Source organism: Microtus ochrogaster, chromosome 2, assembly GCF_000317375.1.
Source record: "Microtus ochrogaster isolate Prairie Vole_2 chromosome 2, MicOch1.0, whole genome shotgun sequence".
Classification (NCBI taxonomy): Eukaryota; Metazoa; Chordata; class Mammalia; order Rodentia; family Cricetidae; genus Microtus; species Microtus ochrogaster.
The window spans coordinates 72,508,198-72,529,161 of NC_022010.1; the positions used below are offsets into that span (position 1 = coordinate 72,508,198).

General features: G+C 42.4%; 1 protein-coding gene across 4 annotated transcripts in view; it reads left to right on the top strand.

The window, feature by feature from the left end:
• Cryzl1 (crystallin zeta like 1) overlaps window positions 1-20,964 on the top strand; it is a 39,864-nt gene that overhangs the window by 11,092 nt on the left and 7,808 nt on the right. For all 4 annotated transcript variants that reach the window (XM_026786691.1, XM_026786681.1, XM_013352575.2 and 1 more), the window contains exons 2-8: window positions 1,217-1,288; window positions 4,091-4,168; window positions 7,832-7,904; window positions 9,977-10,021; window positions 11,326-11,394; window positions 19,030-19,163; window positions 20,399-20,510. In XM_026786691.1, the coding sequence (XP_026642492.1) occupies window positions 1,217-1,288; window positions 4,091-4,168; window positions 7,832-7,904; window positions 9,977-10,021; window positions 11,326-11,394; window positions 19,030-19,163; window positions 20,399-20,510 (583 nt within the window). The remainder of the gene's footprint in view (window positions 1-1,216; window positions 1,289-4,090; window positions 4,169-7,831; window positions 7,905-9,976; window positions 10,022-11,325; window positions 11,395-19,029; window positions 19,164-20,398; window positions 20,511-20,964) is intronic.

Consider the following 20,964-nt stretch of genomic DNA (forward strand, 5'->3'; position numbering starts at 1 on the left):
TTTTTTTTATTAAAAAGGGGAACTGTAGAGATGACTCTGCAGTTAAGAGCACTGGCAGCTCTTTCAGAGGACCCTGTTTGATAACTCCACTTCCAGAGAATTCCTTACTAGTCTCCTCAGGCACAAGGCACAAACACGGTGCACATACATATTTGCAACCAAAACACTCATACACATAAAATAAATAACTCTTTAAAAACTTAATTAAAAAATAAAAAACTAAAAAGGCTTATAGGATTTGGACATGATAACATACCCCTGTAATCCAAACCTTCAGGGGCTAAGGCAGAAGGAGCCTGAGTTTGGGGTCAAGGCTGCCACAGAAGAGTGGAGATGGCGCTTTTGGCTGTGCCGTGCACACTCTCTTTGTAAATGGCAGAAAGCATCTTACAGTTTCCTTTAAATGTTTCTGGGTGCCTGTCTAGCCATTGCAAAACCTTTTTGTTGGTCTGTTTTAAATACGTATAGTATTTGTTATTGAATAGGAAAGTGAAATCCCCCTCTCCACTTTTTTTTCCTTTTTAGACAAAGTCTGACAGTCTAACCCAGGCTAGCTTCAAGCTTGCAGTTCTCCCTAGGCCTACTGAATGAAGGATACAGAGTGTGCCCCCGTGCCTGGAACCCATCCCTTCAGAAAGCACCCATGACACTAGTCCTCCTAGTCCATGGCTGTCAAACTCTATCTCCCCTCTGTTTGTGAGGTAGTATATCCCAGGTTGGCCTTTAACTCAGCATCACCCAGCCCCTCCCGCCATGGTGCTAGGATCCCAGGAATGTACCAGCACTTCTGATGGGGCCTCCTGTTTGTTTTATGGAAGAAGAACCATACTTCTTCTGAGCCTACTTGCTTGAGGGTTACATTTATACTTGCTTTTTCTCCTTATTTGGACAGTTTTTCCCATTTATTTTTATTTGATAAATAAACTTTATTCACTTATTACCATTTTTAAAACTTGTTTAAATTTTTACTTTATGTGTATAGCTGTTTTGCCTGCATATATTTCTGTATACCAGGTATATGCCTAGTACCCAAGGAGGCCAAAAGAAGGCCTCAGATATCCTGGAACTAGAGTTAAAGGTAGTTGTGGACTACTGTATGGGTGCTGGGAACTGAACCTGGGTCCCCTGAAAGAGCAGTAAGTTCTCCTAACCACTGAGCAGTCTTTAGTACTCAAGAAGACTGTTTTTTTTTAACTTATATTTTTGTTTGTTATAGGCAACTATGAAGGGCTTGTATTTTCAACAGAGTTCTACAAATGAAGAAATAACATTTCTATTTCAAGAAAGGGTAAGAATAAATTTTTTAATCAATAAATGGGACAAAATAATGTCTTTCCATGGGTATTGCCTTTGTTTGGTTTTGGCTGCTGTGATAAAATGCTCAGGCAAAAGCAGCTTATGGGAGAAAGGACTTATTAGCTCTCAGGTTCAGGTTAGAGTCTACCATAACAGGGAAGTCACGGCAGTGGGGGAGGCACTTGACACATTGTATTAGAGAGCAAGGGATGAATGCATGCTGCTGTCCAGCTCCCTTTTTCAGTCCCAGACAAGGACACAGTCATGGAATGGTGCCACCTACCGTGTGTTGTCTTTTCATCTCTTTAAATGCTGTTAAAATAATCTCCACAGGCATACTCACAGGCCGGTCTCCCAAGTGATTCTACATGTCGTCTAGTTAACACTGTTGGCACTAACCATTACAGTAATAATGCACTTTTAAAGGGGTGTGTGTGTGTGTGTGAGAGAGAGAGAGAGAGAGAGAGAGAGAGAGAGAGGAAGGTGTAGACAGAAGTTTCTGTCCTTCCTAGTCCCACAGCCATTCATTCCCAAAGAAACACATAGAGGCTTATATTAATTATAAACTGTTTGACCCATTAGCTCAGGCTTATTATTAACTAGCTCTTACAACTTAAATTAACCCATAATTCTTGACTATGTTTAGCCGTGTGACTTGGTACCTTTTCTCTGTGAGGCATTCTCGTCTTGCTTCCTCTGTGTCTGACAGGTGACTGACTCTCTGCCTTTCCTCTTCCCAGAATTCTCATAGTCTGATCACGCTGCCTATACTTACTGCCTGGCTACCTGCCAATCAACATCTTATTAAGATATGAGTGACAAATCTTTACAGTGTACAAGAGCATTATCCCATAGCAGGGGGATGCACATCCCCCAACACACACATGGAAGTCAGAGGATAATTGTTTTTAATAATTCTCTTACCTTCTTACTTTCACATGAGTTCCAGGAACCAAACTCAGATCACCAGGCTTGTAGAGCAAGTACCTTTACCTGTTGGAGCCATCTATGGATGCCAGACTCACTTACATGTGTTTCTAGTTATTTTAAGTAGACCTAAGAGAGCAAAAGCTTAAGCCACTTCCCCTCGTGATCCTTTCCCTTGACTTTGTGTGAAAATGGTGGCTCGCACTGTAGTGTAACTGTCGTTTAGAAGAGCTGCCACAGGGGCTGGGACGTAGTCAGCAGTTCCGAGCACAGCCTGGTCCTGCCCAGGACTCGGGTTTGGTTCCCAGTGCTCATGCCACAGAGGAGTCAATGCCCTCTCTGGCCTCCATGGCACTGCACTCAGATGCACAAACCCACATTTACATATACACATAAATTTTTAAAAAATAAAGTACCTTTTAAAGGAGTTACTATATTGGTTGTGCTGTGAAAGGTCCTTGAAGACAGAGCAAGCACCAAGCCTGTGTGTTAGAAAACGGACCAGCAGCAGAGAAAACTCACTGTGAGCACTGTAAGAGAACAAGTGTTCAGACCGTAACCTCGTGATAGGAAGACCTGTATTGTGGGAGAGACAGAAACCTTTGTTTCCTACACAAATTTAGGCGCTTCTTAACCTTAGGTCACTTGTTAAGCTTTTGGTGACTTAGTGGTGACTATGAGAAAGGTTTGCATCGAGCCTGAAACATCGCACTGTGGGCTTTAGGGTGAAAGTGGGTGCCGCACCCTATCAGCTTTCCTCGGGGATAACTCTCTGGATCTTCCCTTAACTCCAGAGTGGTTTAGATCAGGAGTCTAAGGGCTACCCCTACCTGAGTCAGGAAAAGATTCTAAGGTTTGAACACATCGCAATAAAACTTGTCTCTAGGTATAATTAACAAATCCATCAATATCACTGTCTTCATCCGTATCGCTGAACAACAGATCCAAGATTTAGTAAAGATGCTCCCAGATGTTGTGTGTGGCAACTAAAACATAGTGATCCCTGGGATGGGTCATGGGGGTGGTGTGCAAGAGCCGTCCAAGTATCACTGAGGGACATAGTTCAGTTCATGGTCCAGAATGTGGGTATCTGGGAGACTGGAGGGGTTTCTTTTATTTCGTTTGTTTTTTGGTTTTTTGTTTTATTTTGTTTTTTTGAAACGGGTTTTTCTGTGTAGCCCTGGCTGTCCTGGAACTCTCTCTGTAGACCAGGCTGGCCTCGAACTCACAGAGATCTGCCTGACTCTGCATCCCAAGTACTGGGATTAAAGGTGTGCGCCACCACCACCTGCCTAGAAGTGATATTGTATTTAATAGCTGGGTGACTCTGAGTGTTCCAGGTAGGAGTATTTTTTGCCTTTGTTACTTTCTTTATACAGCTAGAGTATAGGAGGTAGTTAAATCCCATGATGTTAATGCTTTGGTAGCAAAGTACTATGGGCTCTGCTGGGGCTTGTGGAGTAGATGCTAGAAACGGATGGACAAGCAACATGGCCGGATTTCATTCCTAGCATGAGGAAACTCCAGCTTTTAGTAAAGGCTGTTTGTCATATGTCCTGTAAAGATCTGACAGTTTTTCAGGTTAAAAGACAGTCCTTGTCCATCTATGCTGTGAAGCTGTTTGTTTCTGTTTCATCCACATGGGTCTTTGAGGACTTTTAAAATAAGGATACGAAAGCTTTTAAAACTGTATTACTGGTTTTCTCCTTTTTTATCATATACTAGTAGATAATTGTTTTTACCTTTTAACCTTAGGATAATCATAAGATTTGCCATCAGTTTAATTTTTTCAGTTATATATAGACATTTTCACTAATGAACGCTCTCAGAGGAATGTGTAACGCATGGTCTTTTTATTTGATTCTAGGAGAATCTCCCTGTTACAGACGATAACTTTGTGAAACTTCAAGTTAAGGCCTGTGCTCTGAGCCCCATAAACACAAAGGTATTGATGCTTTTGTTGTGGCTGGAAGACAAAAGAGAATTTCAGAGTATACATAATGTATAGTGGAAATTGATTTCTGAGTACAAGAAATTATTTTCCCTAGAAAAACTGAGCTAGAAAAAAATAAATATATAAGTGTGTGTGCGTGCATGTGTGTATATATGTATGTTTCTTTGTTTTCTTTTTCAAGACAGTGTTTTTCTGTGTAATGGTCCTAACTGCCCTGGACTCTCTTTGTAAACCAAGCTGGTCTTGAATTTACTACTGAAATCTGCCTGCCTCTGCCTCTTCTTCCTTGTATATTTTTACATTAGGGTGAATGAATGGTCTGATTTGTGTTTTACATGATTATGTGGAAATATTTTATAAATTTATTTTGGAAGAGCCTAAGAATTTATATTTATCAAGTCCTATCGGTCAAGAAAGAAATTACTTTTATAACTATAATAAAAATAGAAACTAAAAATAGTGTATCAACTACTGAATTGTATGTATTTCTAGTTCACATTTTTTAGATAAGATTTATATTCTTGGTATTCTTATCTGTCTCATAAGCATATATCTCCAGTCCAATGGTGGTGCACACCTTTAATCCCAGCACCCAAGTGTCAGAGGCAGGTGGATCTCTGAGTTTGAGGCCAGCCTGGTCTACAGAGTGAGTTTCAGGACAGCCAGCGGTACATAGAGAAATCTTATCTCAAAAAGCAAAAAAAAAAAAAAAAAAAAAATGCCTTTGGCCCAGGCACAGTGACACGTAAGCGTAAGCCCAGCACCCAGGAGGCAGAGGCCTCTGAGAGTTTGAGGCAGGTCTGGTCCCATAACTGGTTCCAAGTCAGCCAGGGCCCCACAGTGTCTTAAACAACAACAACAGGCTTTAAATGGTAAATAAATAGTTAATAGTGATAAATAAATATTAAATTGCCATGATAAGTATTTTCAGGTCTTGTCGTGAGGCAGGTTCTCACTGTGTCCCCAGGCTGGCCATGGTCCTCATACCTCAGTCTCCAGGAACTGGATTATAGGTGTGTTCCTCAGATTCGGATTTTTCTTCTGTTTTTGTTTTGGGAGTTTTGTTGATGTTTGTTTGATTGTGGTTTTTGTTTGATCTTTTGACTTGAACAACTGAAACTATATCTCAGATTTGAAGGGTAAAAGTCCAAGAAAAGTCAGTGTGCAGCAGGCTGGCCTCAGGTCTATAATTCAGGGTTTTCAAATGACTTCCTTGCTCACCTGGCTTTTCTCTGTGTGCCTGCTCCTGGTGTCATTGTTGTCCTTGGTCCCAGTCCTGCTGGATTAGGAGTCTCCCCTCCCAACTTCATTTAATGTTAGTTCATTCTTAAAGTCTCTATCTCCAAACACAGTCACATTGGGATCAGGGTGGGAAGAGCCAGTTCAGTATGCAGCAGGAAGGATGCAGACAAGATGACTGATTTGGTGCACATTTTAGATGTCCATGCCTACAGTTGGGTGATATCTAATGTGTTCCTGCTCAGTAGAGATGCTCTCCAATCAGTTACTATTAAACTGCATAGGATTCACATAGATTCTGGTCATGGGTGGTGTTGGGGGTTTGAACCCAGGCCTTGTGAATGCTAGGCAAGCCCTCTACCACTGACAGGAAGAAACGACAAATAGTTAAATGAACTATAGCAGCCAGGCGGTGGTGGCTCACACCTTTAATCCCAGCAGAGGCAGGCAGATCTCCATGAGTTCGAGACCAACCTGGTCTACAAAGTGAGTTCCAGGATACGAAGGCTACACAGAGAAACCTTATGTTGGAAAACAAAAACAAATGAAAACAAAAATGAATTATTAGGTACCATTAAGCACGATGGTTATGAAGACAGTACATTAATGTAAGAAAATACATATGTAAATGAAAGATGCAATTGTTAAAGCCACAGTTATAACTAAATGGGCATAAAGGAAAGTAAAGGACAGAGTGCCTCCTGAGCATGCTCAAGGCCCTGGTCAGTCTCCAGGACCACCACACAGACACACATAGGTGAGGGGTAAATCCCCAGTGTTTCCATAACAAAGTCATATGGACATCCTAGGGAAAGTGTGAAGTTCCACACTAAAAGAGAAATTTTTGGAAAAGCAGTATACATATAAGAGGGCTTCTTTTTTTTAAGATTTATGTATTTATTTATACAGCATTCTGCCTCTATGTATGCCCCACGCCAGAAGAGGGAGCCAGATCTCATTACAGATGGTTTGAGCCACCATGTGGTTGCTGGACCTCAGGAAGAACAGCCAACGCTCTTAATCACTGAGCCATCTCTCCAGCCCCCAATTCTTTTTTTGTTAGATTTTAAATTGAAAAATAGTAGCAGCTTGGAAAGTTGGTTCAGCAGTTAAGAGTATCTGTTGCCTTTGCAGAGGACCTGGGTTTGGTTCCCAGCACCTACATGGCAGCCCCACCATCTGTAACTCCAGTTTCAGGGCATCCAACCCTAACCCCAACCTTTGTAAGGCACCAGGCACTCATGTGGTGCTTTTACACATGTGCAGGCAAAACACTCATGCAACTCAAGCCTGCCCTTGCCAAATAAGTCTGAGATCCTTATACCACCACCCTTCCCACTGCTTGCTAACCCAAGACTCGGGTAGAAATCCAGGTGACTTTTTTTAAGACAGAATCTCACTTACATACCCAGACTGACCTTAACATAAGATTCTGACCCTCCTGCCTCCACCTCTTGAGTGCTAGGATTGCCATTTGTGCCACCATACCTGGTTTTTGCGTGGTGTAGGGTGGAACTCAGGGCTTTATGCATGCTAGGCAAGCCTTACCCACTAGGCTACATCCCTAGCCCAGCCCATGTGATCCTTAATGGGTGTGGGGCTTGGCCACACCTCCTGTTCTGCAGTGATCTCTCTCTTTCTCTCCTACCACACCCCCTGTTCTGCAGTTGTTCGCGCTCTATGTGTGTGTGTGTGTGTGCGCGCGCGCGCGCATGTGTGTCTCCACACCTTCCTGTTCTGCAGTGCTCTCTCTCTCTCTCTCTCTCTCTCTCTCTCTCTCTCTCCACACCTCCCTGTTCTGCAGTGCGCTTTCTCGTTCTGTGTGTGTGTGTCTGTGTGTGTGTCTGGCCACACCTCCCTGCTCTGCAGAGCTCTCGGCACCCCCCCCCCACACACACACACACCTCACTTGAATAGGTGACTGGGAAGCAGGATTTAGCCAAGGGGATTTGTTCAGGGCATAACTTCCCTTCATCTTGGCAGAGAAAAAAGTTAAGATGTCCTGGTGGTTTGAGCGATGACACCCAGACCTCAGCCCTGTGTCAGATGCCTCAGCCACACGGCTCCCACTCTGGAAGAAGGGTCTGGGGAGTTGTTTGCTGTTTCTGTGGCAGGAGTATGTTGTTGCTGTTGTCCCCACTTTCCCATAAGTCAGAGATGGTTTTTATTGTTTTGTTTTTCCACTGGTGGGTCAGTTGGCTTGTTTGTCATTGTTGGTTTCTTTTGGTCTTTGACCCACAATCTCTCTGTGCAGCCCAGGCTAGCCATGAGAACTCACTGTGTTGCTCAGACTGGCCTCTGTCTTCCTGCACGCTGGGGTTGAGGCAAGTGTTGGGATCATAGTATTGCGTTACCATGTAAGTTCAGAATTTATTCTTGACTGATAAATGGCTAATAGCTTCTGTCATGATTTAGCTTCTGGCAGAAATGAAGATGGAAAAAGATTTCTTTCCTGTTGGAAGAGAAGTTGCTGGAATTGTATTAGATGGTAAGTATCATGTATATTTTCTATAGTAAAAGAAATTTAATAATAGCTAATAAAGTTACCAATACATAAAATAATGTCTTATAATTTATTTTGTTTTGTTTTTTGAGACAGGGTTTCTCTGTGTAGCCTGGCTGTCCTGGAACTCTTTCTGTAGACCAGACTGGCCTTGAACTCACAGAGATCCACCTGCCTCTGCCACCTGAGTTCTGGGATTAATGGTGTGTGCCACCATGCCTAGCTATAAATTAATTAAAATTTATTTTTAAAAATTAAAACAGATTAAGCTTTTAAGAACTTACACTTCAGAAAATATTTAGTTATTAATTCATATGTAATTATACTGACTAAAATGACCAATTTTGTCCTTTTTGTTTTTGTGATGTGGCAGCTAAATCCCAGAGCCTGGCTTTCCTTAAAGTGTTTATCATGATCTACTTATTTTTGTATCTGTTTTTCTTATTGATAACTCTGAGGACAGACATTGTCTTATTAAATGTATAATGGGTAAATACATGCTTACTAAGCAGTGAATGAATTTAATGGTCATCTAATTAGACTTTTTCCTACAGTCTGGGTAGATTAAAGGAGGATAAAATGATCATTCAGATAACTGAAAGAGTATCATTTGTATTATAATTAAAATCATAAGTAGAATTCAAGGATGGCTGACCCCATATTTGTTAACATTCTTAGTATATACACTAAGAGTAGACACACCAGTCATGTATGTATGTGCACTAAGAGTAGACACACACCGGTCATGTATGTATATGCACTAAGAGGCAGGCGGATCTCTGTGAGTTCAAGGCCAACCTGGTCTACTAGAGCTAGTTCTAGGACAGGCCCCAAAGCTACAAAGAAACCCTCCCTCGGGGAAAAAAAAACACAAAAAAACAAACAAATAAGCAAAAAGACTCTTAGCAGTTGACTTTTGGCAGATGAGCTTGTATGTGCACACACACGCATCTGGGGCTGGAGTCCAAGTTTCCAGAACGAGGCCAGAGAGGTGGTTCATCCAGTAAGAGTACTGTACCACACAAGCCTGATAACCTGAGTCCATTCCCTGGTTGCCAAGCAACCACCTCCCAAAAGTTGTCCTCTGACCACCATGTTTGCCATGACGTATACTCATGTATGCACAAAATAATGATAGATAAAATGAAAAATAAAGTTCCAGAAACTTTCTGGATGCCAACCAAAACTTATTTACCACCAAGTCAGAGTAATTTTTGTTGTTTTTTTTATTTACAAACGTGTGTGTGTGTGTATGTGTGTGCACTGTGTGTAGGCCTGCATGGATGTGTGTGTATCCATAGAAGACAGAATGAGCAGTAGATCCCCTCAGACAGGAGTTACAGACAGTGTGAACCATCTTGTGGGAGTGGGAACCTGATCCAATCCTCTGCAAGAACAGCAAGTGCTCCCAACTGCTGAGCCATCTCTCCTGCCCCATCAAAGTAACACGCGGCTCCCAACAGAAATTCCCCATTGTGGCTGAGATGACAGATGTGCCTAGCACAAGCAGTGGGGGTGTAGAGAACAGCCATCAGAAGCCACAGAAGGTGTTGTTTTTCTTTGCACCTGTCTCTTGAAAGTCAGCCACATTGGCAGTGGTACAGAAAGTGTCAACACCCATGTAACTCAGGTTGTCAAGAGAAACGAGACTTGAAGTGCTCCACCTTTCACAAGCTCTTCACCCTTGGACTGAGTGGATTTTTACACTCTTGTGGATGATTTCATTGTCTGGATTTTTCCTTTGTTTTAATAGCTAAATAAAAATTAAATTTAGGGGGCTGGAGAAGTGGCTCAGTGGTTGAGAGCACTGGTTGCCCTTCCAGGGTACCCAGGTTTGATTCCCAGCATCCACATGGTGATTCACACTGTCCGTAACACTGTTCCAGGAAATCTAATACCCTCTCTGGCTTCCATGGGCACCAAGCATGCACAAGGTACACAGATATACACAAGGCCAAAATACCCATACATTCAGTAAAATAAAGAGGTTTAATTAAATGAAGTAATTATATTTAGTAATTTTGTGATGTTAATGTTTCCCTTTCTCTGCTCTTCAGTTGGCGCCAAGGTATCATTCTTTCGCCCGGATGATGAGGTGGTCGGTAAGCTGCAGTTCACGGGTCCTGTTTCCCGCCCTGTGTTTCATTGTCATCTCATCTTTTTTTCTGTGTCATTATTAATGTTCATTATGACCTTACTTCATATAAAAATGCTTTTATTTGGCTGGGGTATAGCATGTACAAGACCTAAGGTTCAATCCTAACACTCAAAAATAAAAATATTTTCCAGGCTTTGGAAACTTGCTCTCAAGTATCATTGCTGAAGAAAACCGAGAGCCTGCAAGTATCTAGCTATCAGAGTTGTTTTACATAGATAGAAATGTGACCATACCTCAAGCTCACCCTGACGCTCAACTTTCCTGCTTGGTCCCTCCTGTTTGGCCAGATTGAAATTTCTAGTCACAGGCCAAGGCTTGAAGATTGCTGATGGAGTGGGCCATGTAGAACCTCTTTTCTCCACCTCAGTTTGAACCCTAGAGAGCTCTCTGCTTTTCTTGTAAAACTGAAAATTAACTTGAGGCAGTTTGTTTGTTTTTTAAGATTTACTTATTCATATATTTTATGTATATGAATGGTCTGTCTTCATAAACACCAGAAGAGGGCATCAATCCCATTACAAATGGTTGTGAGTCACCATGTAGATGCTGGGAATTGAGCACAAGGCCTCTAGAAGAGGTCAGGTTCTCTTAACCACTGATCCATCTCTCCAGCCCTGTAGTTTGTTATCCATAATTATTGAAAGAATGTTATAAACACCTGTTCATGCTTGTGTCCCAGACAGCCATGAAACACATGTAGAATGTCACTTTTATAATTGTTGTTCCTCATCTTCACAGACAGTGTCCTACTGAGCCTTGGAGAACGCCATTAAAGATTAGATACGTGGGAAGGTGTCTTCAGCTTTCACGGGGCCTCTGACTTGCATTTTCAAGAACTACTGATTTTATTCCTTTACTTTTCCACCCAAGAAATCAGTAACACTCTGTATTGCCCAAGTTTCCTTTTGTAAGAGAGCAGAGTTAGAACCTTTCTAGCCTCCAGGAGCACGGGCCTTTATTGAAGTCACACCGGGGCAGCCTGTGAAACAAAACTATGAAGGGGCATCAGGGGCCCTGACACTGCAAACTGGTGGTAGGACAGAGGACATGGTCTTTACTGTCACTCGGGAGTGACAGGAGAGAGAGAAGAGGTGTCACTGGTGTCCCAGTGCTCATAACAGGACAGGTGCGGCAACGTCGCTCCCTTCCCTGTGACTTGATGGACAGAGTTTACATGGACACAGTGCATGAAGAATGAATTCCTTTGGGGCGTTTTTCCCCCCTTAAATTTCTCATTTTAATTTTTAGGAGTTTTGCCCTTGGATTCAGAAGACCCTGGACTCTGTGAAGTTATTCAAGTACATGAGCATTACTTAGGTATGTGGCCGTCCAGTCATCTGGAACTTTATCAGTCTTATTTCACTGACCTGTAGTATAACTGCTATACGTGTAGCTTACATTATTTATAAAATTAATGTTTAGACTAAGCATGTCTGTAAACCTGCGAGGTTTACTAACATTGCCCGTGGCTCTGAAATTTTATTCAAATCAGAATCTGAAAATGTCTTGCCCTTGGTTGATCTGAGTGTATGCATGTGTGTGTCTCTCTGTGTGTCTGTGTATGTATCTGTTTATGTGTTTGTGTGTGTATATCTGTATATGTATGTGTCCGTGTGTGTTATGTCTGTGTGTGTTGTGTCTGTGTGTGTGTGTGTGTATCTGTGTATGTGTGTGTATCTGTGTGTATCTGTTGCTAGAGATGGAAGTTAGGGCCTCCAACCTACTAAGCAAGTACTATACCATTGAACTCTTCATTATTAACTAAAACAAAAAAAATGTACAAAATCAGACAGTACTTGTCAAAACTGAGGCAGGAAAGAATTAAGAATGCTTATATTTGGTTTCTGTTGCTAATAAAAATATTCAGTTTTATTTTTCATGAGAAACTATATATTGGGTATTTCCTAAATACATACATACTTCCTGAAAATAATGACAAGATAGTTCATCACCTAAGCAGTTAGAAGAGATGAAGAACACTTAGGAGCTAGGACTGTTAAGGACAATGCTTGCTCTAGAAGCTGAAGTGTAAAGAGTGGCAGTCAGCAAAGCTGAGGCTCAGTAAAGAGCTTGCCGCACAACCCTGAGGACCTGTATTCAGAATCCAGAAGCCACACAAACTCCAGAGGCAGTGGTGGACACCTGCTGTCAGGAACCACCTTTGTGGGGTGACTTCTGCCACCATCCTAGCTGCAATCCTAGCAGCGGCGGGTTCATATCTTCCAGCATAGGAGCTTGAGGATTAGAAATGTTAGGCAGGAAGAAGAGATAAGAGAGAACACAGAGACACAGGATAGTACTGGGAGGGCAACTCAGTGCATCTCCATATTGAGTTCACCCACGGTTTTGTCTTTGTGCACTTTTATACCCCAATACAAAAGGGGGAATGTTGGCGGAGGCTGCTCATTCGTTCCTGGCTACTCAGACCCAAAATAATAACACAGAAGCTGTATTAATTACAACACTGCCTGGCCTATAGCTTAGGCATATTCCTGGCTAACTCTTATATTTTAAATTAACCCATTTCTATTAATCTGTGTATCGCCACATGGTTGTGGCCTACCTGTAAGGTTCTATTCAGCATCTGTCTCCTGCAGCAGCTACATGGCATCTCCCTAACTCTGCCTCCTTTCTGCCTGTATCTGCTTGGAATTCCTGCCTTACTTTATTCTGCCCTGCTGTAGGCCAAAGCAGTTTTATTCATTAACCAATGAAAGCAACACATATACAGAAGGACTTCCCTCACCAAGGGAAGAAGGCAAAAGACTGCTTTAACATGATACAAAGTACAACTAGAACTTGGCTCCAACACTTGAGACATGAAGCCATTATTTCCTGATATTTTGGCAGTGAACCCACCCTAGACCAAGTATTCTGAAGACAGCCACTCCCTAGGTCAAACCTCCTATTTCAAAAGAAGGAGCCAAAATATGCTTAAATTCTTTGACCTTTGGTCAGGGTGAAGTGGATCTACCTCTACGGACTTTCTTAAAGTCCAAAACATTAAGTAACCACACCCTAAATCAGGGTGTGTAGCCACACTTATTAACTTTGAGAGGGCAAAATCAGCTCAGACTCTGTGACCTTTAGACTAGGTGGAATAGGTTCACATTTTTGGGTCCTGACAACCCATAACCTCAATGCTGAGGGAGGCAGGGACAGCCAACCTAACCAATCAGAGGGCACCCAAGTTCAATGAGAGATCTTATCTCAGAAAATAGGATGGAGAATGATTGAGAAGGCAGCCAGCATGTAACTCCGGCCTCCTCACCTGCTTGTGCACGGGTATGTCCACCCAAATATGAGCACATGTTCACAACCAAATGGCTTAAAAAATAAACAGCAACAAGACAAAGCCCCGCTGGGCATCAGTCAGCAGTGAAAGGTTCTGCTTGCCTGTTGTAAGGTGCTGGAGGTGGAAGCCAGAGGCCTGATGCATGCCAGGTGAACAGTGCCGTCATCCACACCCGGCACTGAAGAATGCTAGCACAGATCAGAAGGAAGGGAACAAGGATCCTAACTATAGAGTTTACCATCCAAATGATGTTTTGCTTACAGGTTTTATGTCTAAAGCAGAAAGATGGGTTACAGTCCAGAAGTGTACCAAAGTATGTAGGGTAACAATTCTTTAAAATGGTTCTTTAAAATACTGACAAATAACCACCAGCAGTGTGACCTTTAGGTGAGAATCCTGGTCACATTCACTATACACTAATGAGGAGACTCAGCTAGGAAACCATGTTCTGTTTGCAGCTCTACTATTTTATGGGCAGAAGATGACTTCAGTGCTTTCCATGAGACTTTGCATTGGGAAATGTCAGATTCAACTTGAGTTTCTGTTCATGCTTAGCCTGGTAACTATTTACTGCGAACTTGGCACTCAATCAGTTTCGGTTCATGTAAGTTCTGTTCTTTCACCAACCCCAAAAGTGAGGTTCCACGTCAGCTCCCAAATGTGCATAGCTTCACAGACTGCACACTCCTCAAGCTAGGTTAGCTCTTTTGTCCTTCTCCCTTTTTAAACATTTAGCTACTTACTGTGTGCATGTGCGTACGGGCGGAAGGGTGACAGGCATGCCACGGTGCATGTGTGACAGTCAAAGACAACTTGTAGGAGTCAGACAGTGTTCTGCCGTGTGGGTTCCAGATATGGAATGCAGGTCACTAGACTTGATGGCACTGAGCCATCTCCAATGGCTCAATGCTCAATGCCCCAATGCTTTGCATTCTGACAAACTTAAAAATAATTTTTATTTTTTTCATTCAAAACTGGACATACATTTTCATCTGTCTCTACCATTTTCTCTGTGGCAAAACTAAAAAGAAATATAATGTTCATTTTTTTCTGTTTGTGTAGCTGTCATTGATCCATATTTATTTGTTTATAATATAACGAGCAGTGAACATCTAATGCAGGTGCTAGACTGGAGCAGGCAGTGGAACCTCGGTTCTGGAGCTGAGAGCACTCTGTTCTATCATGGGACTGGGTTCGGATCCCAAAGCCCCATACCTATCACTACAGCCTACAGGTTCCTATCACTCCAGCAACACAGAATACCTCGCCCTCTTCGGGTCTCCTATGGTACATGATGTGTGTGCACACATACATAAATTATAAAAGTAAATCTTTTTTTTTTTTTTTTTTTGGTTTTTCGAGACAGGGTTTCTCTGTAGCTTTGGAGCCTGTCCTGGAACTAGCTCTTGTAGACCAGGCTGGCCTCGAACTCACAGAGATCCGCCTGCCTCTGCCTCCCGAGTGCTGGGATTAAAGGCGTGTGCCACCACCGCCCGGCTGATAAAAGTAAATCTTAAACACCAATTTTTAGAATCTTAAATAAATATAGTTTTATTGCACTTAATGTTTTTTTTTGGAACTGCCCTTAATATTTTTTGAAGGACTGCACGAATGGTGTGTGCATATGCATGTGTGGTTAGAATTATATATGTGCACCTTTTACATTTCCTCTGACTCTTCCCTTGTTTTTCTTTTCAGACAAGACTCACTGTGTATCCTAAGCTTGTCTCAGATTCTTAATTCTCTTACTACTTTAGCCTTCCAAATATTGGGATTATGTCAGTGAATAAAATGTTGATAAAATATGCCAGACTAAAATGTCATGGGGGGAATATTGCCTCCAAATAGGCCACACAAGTAAAATGTGTATAGATGAACTTAAGAGATAGATATACTTTAGGTCACATACTCAACCTTATTACCTATGAGGCTTTAGGCAAACCAATTATTATTCCACACCTAATTTTATAATCAGCAAAATTGGGATAGTATTGGGTAGGTAAAAATGAAAGAGAAAAAGCAGAGTCCATTTCTTCTGCTATGTACTCAACATGGATCTTTCCAACTGAGTGTGGGCTCTCTCCACACAGCAGTCGCTTCTACACTAAGCGTCCTTCATTCCTACATACTTCTCTTGGCTCCTGGCGCTGTCTTCCTGGAGATGGCATGGGTACCACCGGCTGAGGGCTCAGTCCCACAAGACTGCTTTTCGTTATGACGCAGGCACAAGTGTGGGCCTCAGGGTCCCCTCTTTAGGCTCATTTGTAAGAAGGCTGAGTGAGCTGAGGGTGGGGGCTATAGGGATGGCACAGTGGTTAAGAGCACATGTTGCTCTTGCAGAAGACCAAGGTTCGATTCCCAGCACCCATACAGTGGTTCACGACCATCTGTAGCTGCAGTTCCAGGGCATCTGACGCCCTCTCTGACCTCCGAGAGCACCAGGCATGCCTGCGGAGCATATGCGTACATGCAGGCAAAGCACTGACACAAAATAGAAGGTATCATTTTAAATTTTGTAAAGAACAGGTTTACTGTAAAGGAGAATAAAGGATACAAATAAACACAGATGAAGATATGCACAGGAGCACAGTCTCTCTCTCTCTCTCTCTCTCTCTCTCTCTCTCTCTCTCTCTCTCTCTCTCTCTCTCCCTCTCCTCTCTCTCATTTCTTCCTCTTGGATGTGGGACAGGACCCCTACTAGAAAATGGAGGTCTTCATACCTGCTACCAGGAAAAGTGTGTCAGAGTTTTATAGGCAGGCCAGCTCCAAGACCAAAACAGCAATAGAGCCAAGTGCATAAAGGCAGAGGGACTTTGCTTTCTGGAGTTTGCTTCTGAACTGACATACCCCAGCAATATAAAAGCCATCTTTTTCCTGCATTGATCAGGCAACCAAGAACAAAAGGTCCAAATACTTTAATGAAAGATACACTTATAGTCATTTAGAAAATAAAGTGGACGGTGGGAGTTGTGACCAGGAACCAAGGATGAAAGCTTATGTAGATTATACTTGTCCTGAAGAGTTTCAGAAAGAAATACTCTAGATAGTACTTGGTTTCATTCCCAGCTCATTATGTTTGTGAATTCTCCCCATATTGTGTGAATGCTCCATCTGCCCACTAGGTGGCACTAGTCTGTTGTTAATGCACTGGTGCTTGCTCTGACCAGGTCACAGGAAAAGCATGACTCACAAAGGGAGGTCAAATCAGAAAGGATTGCTTGTAGGGGTGACAATACCACATTTATTTGAACACAAGAATTAGTCAAAATCTGAAGAAACAGTTTGATGGGAGATAATATACAACTTTTATTTTTATTTTGGTTTATCATCCCATTTTGAGGGGGTTTGGGGGAAAGTTTTTTGTTTAATTTTGAGACAGGGTTTCACTTTGTAGCCCTAGATTTCCTGGAATTCACTCTGTAGACCAAGTTGGTCTCAAACTCACAGAGATCTGCCTACCTCTGCCCCCCCCCATTCTGGGATTAAATGTGTGTCGATACCCAGGTAACCCAGGCATCTGTATGTATGCATATATATATGTATATGTATATGAATGTGTGTAAACATGTACACACACAGACATATATATTTAGGTTTTTGTTTGTTCGTTTTTCAGGACAGGGTTTCTCTGAGTAGCTTTGGAGCCTGTCTTGGAACTGACTTTGCAGACCAGGCTGGCCTTGAACTCACAGAGATCTGCCAGACTTTGCCTCCCGAGTGCTGGAAGTAAAGGCATGTGCCACCACCACCTGGCTACCCTGGCTACCCTGGCATATTTCGAGCTTTGTAAACTATATTAGGATTTTACATTTTCCCCAAGTGCAATGGAAAGGCATTATTGGGATTTTAAGAAAAGAAGTGCTAGAATATTATTTATATATTGTTTGGTTTTGCTTTTACATGTGGTGTGTGGTGTGTACATTGTGTGCATGCATGCCATGGTCCACATGAGATGATGGCCAGAGGAGATCTTGCTGAAGTCAGTTCTCTCCTTCTACCATGTGGTTTCTGGGGGATTGACTTCAGGTCATCAGGACCTGAGGAGTGGCAGCATACGCCTTCACCTGCTGAGTCATCTTGCCAGCCCGTTTTGGTTTTTGAATCAGGGTCTTGCTATGTAGCTCAGGCTGGTCTTTGACTCATATCCCTCTGTACAGCTTCCCAGTACTATGATCGGAGTACGGCACCCGGTCAGCTGCTCTCAATGTCACCCAGCACTGCTTTCTTAAAGACATTACCAGAGGGATTGAAAAGCAGAGCAATCAAGTTGAAATGTTGAACAGCTATAGTCTGAAATAAAAAATACTCTAAACTCTAAAACTTGGGAGTACCAGCTTGATGCCACAAGTCAGAAATTCCACACCTACCTGCATATGACAGGTTACAGACAAAATGAAGGCCTGCTAAAAATACTGAATAAAATCACTTTCAAAGATGTGGTCCTGAAATTAATATTAATAGCACTGGCTGCTCTTTTGAAGGACCTGGGTTTGGTTCCCAGCACCTGTGTGGCACTCACAACTGTTTGTAACTCCAGTTTCATGTGACCCAGCATCCTCTTCTGCCCTCTGTGGGCACTGCACACAAATGGTGTACAGACGTATGTGGAGACACACCTATACTCACAAAATCAAAATAAATTAATCTTTACGAATAAAATAAAATTATTTTCAAGCTATATACATAAAATATATGTAAAACAAATAAATTTTCTATTGGGAATTTTGTCCTGTCTGCAACATAGCTCACTGTGTGTATGCCAATATTCTGAAATTCAACACACGTCTTGTCTCAAGCATTTTGCAGGATACTAAGCTTAGAATATTTGTAGCATATAAACAGACTACTCATCTGAAATACATTAGAAATCCCCATAAAACAATAATAAAGAAAGTAGGAAGTTTGCCCAAGATGTCAACAATCACTTCATAAGAAGACTCTGAAGGCTGGCAGACATGAGGGGAGAGGTCAGGAAAGCAAATGATGTCACAGAAGAGCCAGCACCTGCACTGACATGGGAGACTCTTGAGCAGCAGGTGCTTTGTGAGCCTGCTTCTCTCCAGAGGCAATGCCCTGACATCCTTAGCAGTGCCATTTAACTGCCAAACCCTGTAAGCAAGTGTTCATCAGCTAACAAGTGGATAAACCAGCAAAGATCTCCACATGGCCCACTCCACAAGAGAATAAAGTGAAAGCACCACTGTGGCCTCCCTAATGAGGACAAGGAAATTCCCGTCTAAAATCTAACGCGGAGCTGAGTCTACAGACGCTCTTTATCAGATACACACCCACAGTGTGTGGTTCTGCATAGCTCAGGTTCAGAATCGGGCAGAACTGGGAACTGCAGAGGAATGCAGACATGATGAACTCTGAGGAGGGTGAGAAACTGCACAGCACAGGCTGGAACACTGACTGCCAACCAGACAGGCAGCTGCTTGTTGTGTGATTTATAGTTGGTCCTGAAGCTGTGACGTATGTGCTTTCTGGGTGTATTTATCTCATAACAGAATGGCTTCTCCGTGCAGAAGAATAAAAACAGGGAAACATTCAAGTGATAGAAGAGAGTGGAGCAGGGTCAGCGGTTCATGGCGGTAGAGCTGAGTCTGACTGGATCTAAGAGCTGGCACTAATGGACTGTTTCTTCTTCCCTGTGATAGTTCATAAACCAGAAAAGGTTTCATGGACGGAAGCCGCTGGAACCATTCGGGATGGCGTCCGAGCCTGCACCGCTCTGTATTATCTTTCTCATCTCTCGCCCAGAAAGTCCGTGCTGATCATGGATGGAGCAAGTGTGAGTCCACTTGATTTTTGTTAAGAAAAAATTTAGGCCAATACACCGTGAACACAGGAACTGCGGGAAAGCTGTGTCTGCAGATTCCCTTCTGTGTTGTTCAACTGTTGGATTTCTTTTCCAGCCTCTCACTTATCCTTATAGGCAGCTTTTATCAACAGCACATTGGAGCTGGGCTTAGTGTGCCAGCTTCTAACTATCTAGTCCACTGGTGAATTAAAAAGCAAGGCAAGACTTTTGTTTCTCCTTTCTTTTTTGCAGTGGTGGTGACCAACCCAAGGCTTGGTGCATACTAGGCAAGTGTTCTACCATTATGCTATGTCCCAGCCAAGCCTTTTTATCCATTACTACTGGACAGAGTCCGAAATAGCTCATGGGTCTGTGGAGTTACTGTAGACATCCCAGCCAACTCTGAACTACAGCCTAATGCTTACTTAGCTAGTAAGGGTGTTGGCATTTATCAGGTGGATCATATACAAGCCTCAACTGTGCTCATGTTAAGTAATACACGTGTCACCAAAAAAACCCATAAGATGCTACATGATCCATTTTTTTTTAAAGGTGCAGCCAAGCAGTGGTGGTGCACGCCTTTAATCCCAGCACTTGGGCAGAGGCAGATAGATCTCTGTGAGTTCAAGGCCAGCCTGGTCTACAAGAGCTTTCCTGTTCCAGGACAGCCACCAAAGCTACACAGAGAAACCCTGTCTCAAAAAAACAAAACAAAAGATGTAGAACTTAGGGTAAAATCATAGTTTTATTTTTTACAAACTGTTGCTAAAACCTACATTTCTGGGATGGGGGCAGAAATATCCTCACCATTGACTGTAGTCTGATAGCCAACATCAGGAGAGTTCTTACCTGTGGATCCAGAGATGATGCCTCTGAAGTGCCATGATCTATAAAGTGATGTGATGACATTCCCATCCGTGCTGTGGTACCAGCTTAGACGAACGATGCCGTTATGGGCTACTGTTCTCCATGGCCATGTTTCTGAGCACAGACTTCCATCCTTGGACTTCCATGTGTCGTTACAGTCTGACCTTGCAGCTCTGAAAGAATATGTCAGATGCCTGCCCTGCTAAGCTTAAGAATATTATTTCTTTGTTCTATTATGTAACATTTTAAAATATATTAAAACAATGCCAAAGGATTATATGTGTTAAATGGTCTATGAAGTGTATTAGGTATGTCTTCTCACCTGTATCTATGGACCACTGAAACCTATTTCCACACAGGCATTTGGAACAATAGCAATTCAGTTAGCACACCATAGAGGAGCCAAGGTGATTTCCACAGCATGCTGCCTGGAAGACAAGCAACATCTCGAAAGGATTCGGCCTCCTGTAGGTGCGTGTCCTGTTACATTACTCAGTACAGACCATTTAAAACACGAAATTTTGCAGGGAATGCAAAACCAGTAGCCAGGCATGGTGTCTCTTGCCTGGAACCCCAACACTCAGTGGAGTGAGAATCATGAGTTCAAAGCCAACCTGAGCTACCGATTGAGATCCTGTCTCAAAAAGGAAAAATAAAAAAACTTAACACTGGTAAAACAAAGTATAGAATCCAAAGTAAAAATAAGTCTTAAAATATTCTTAGTGTGTTTGCTAAGCCCAGATTTACTTAAGTAATACGGTTTTCTCCTGAAGTTTCTTATGACTGATATTTGTGTATTTGGCTTACATGGTGCCGGTGATCAAACCCAGGCCTCATGCATGCTCGGCAGTGCACTGTTTAAGGTTCTAAACCTACAGCCTTGTACATCTGTTTTTCTTTCTTTTTTTTTTTTTTTTTTTTTTTT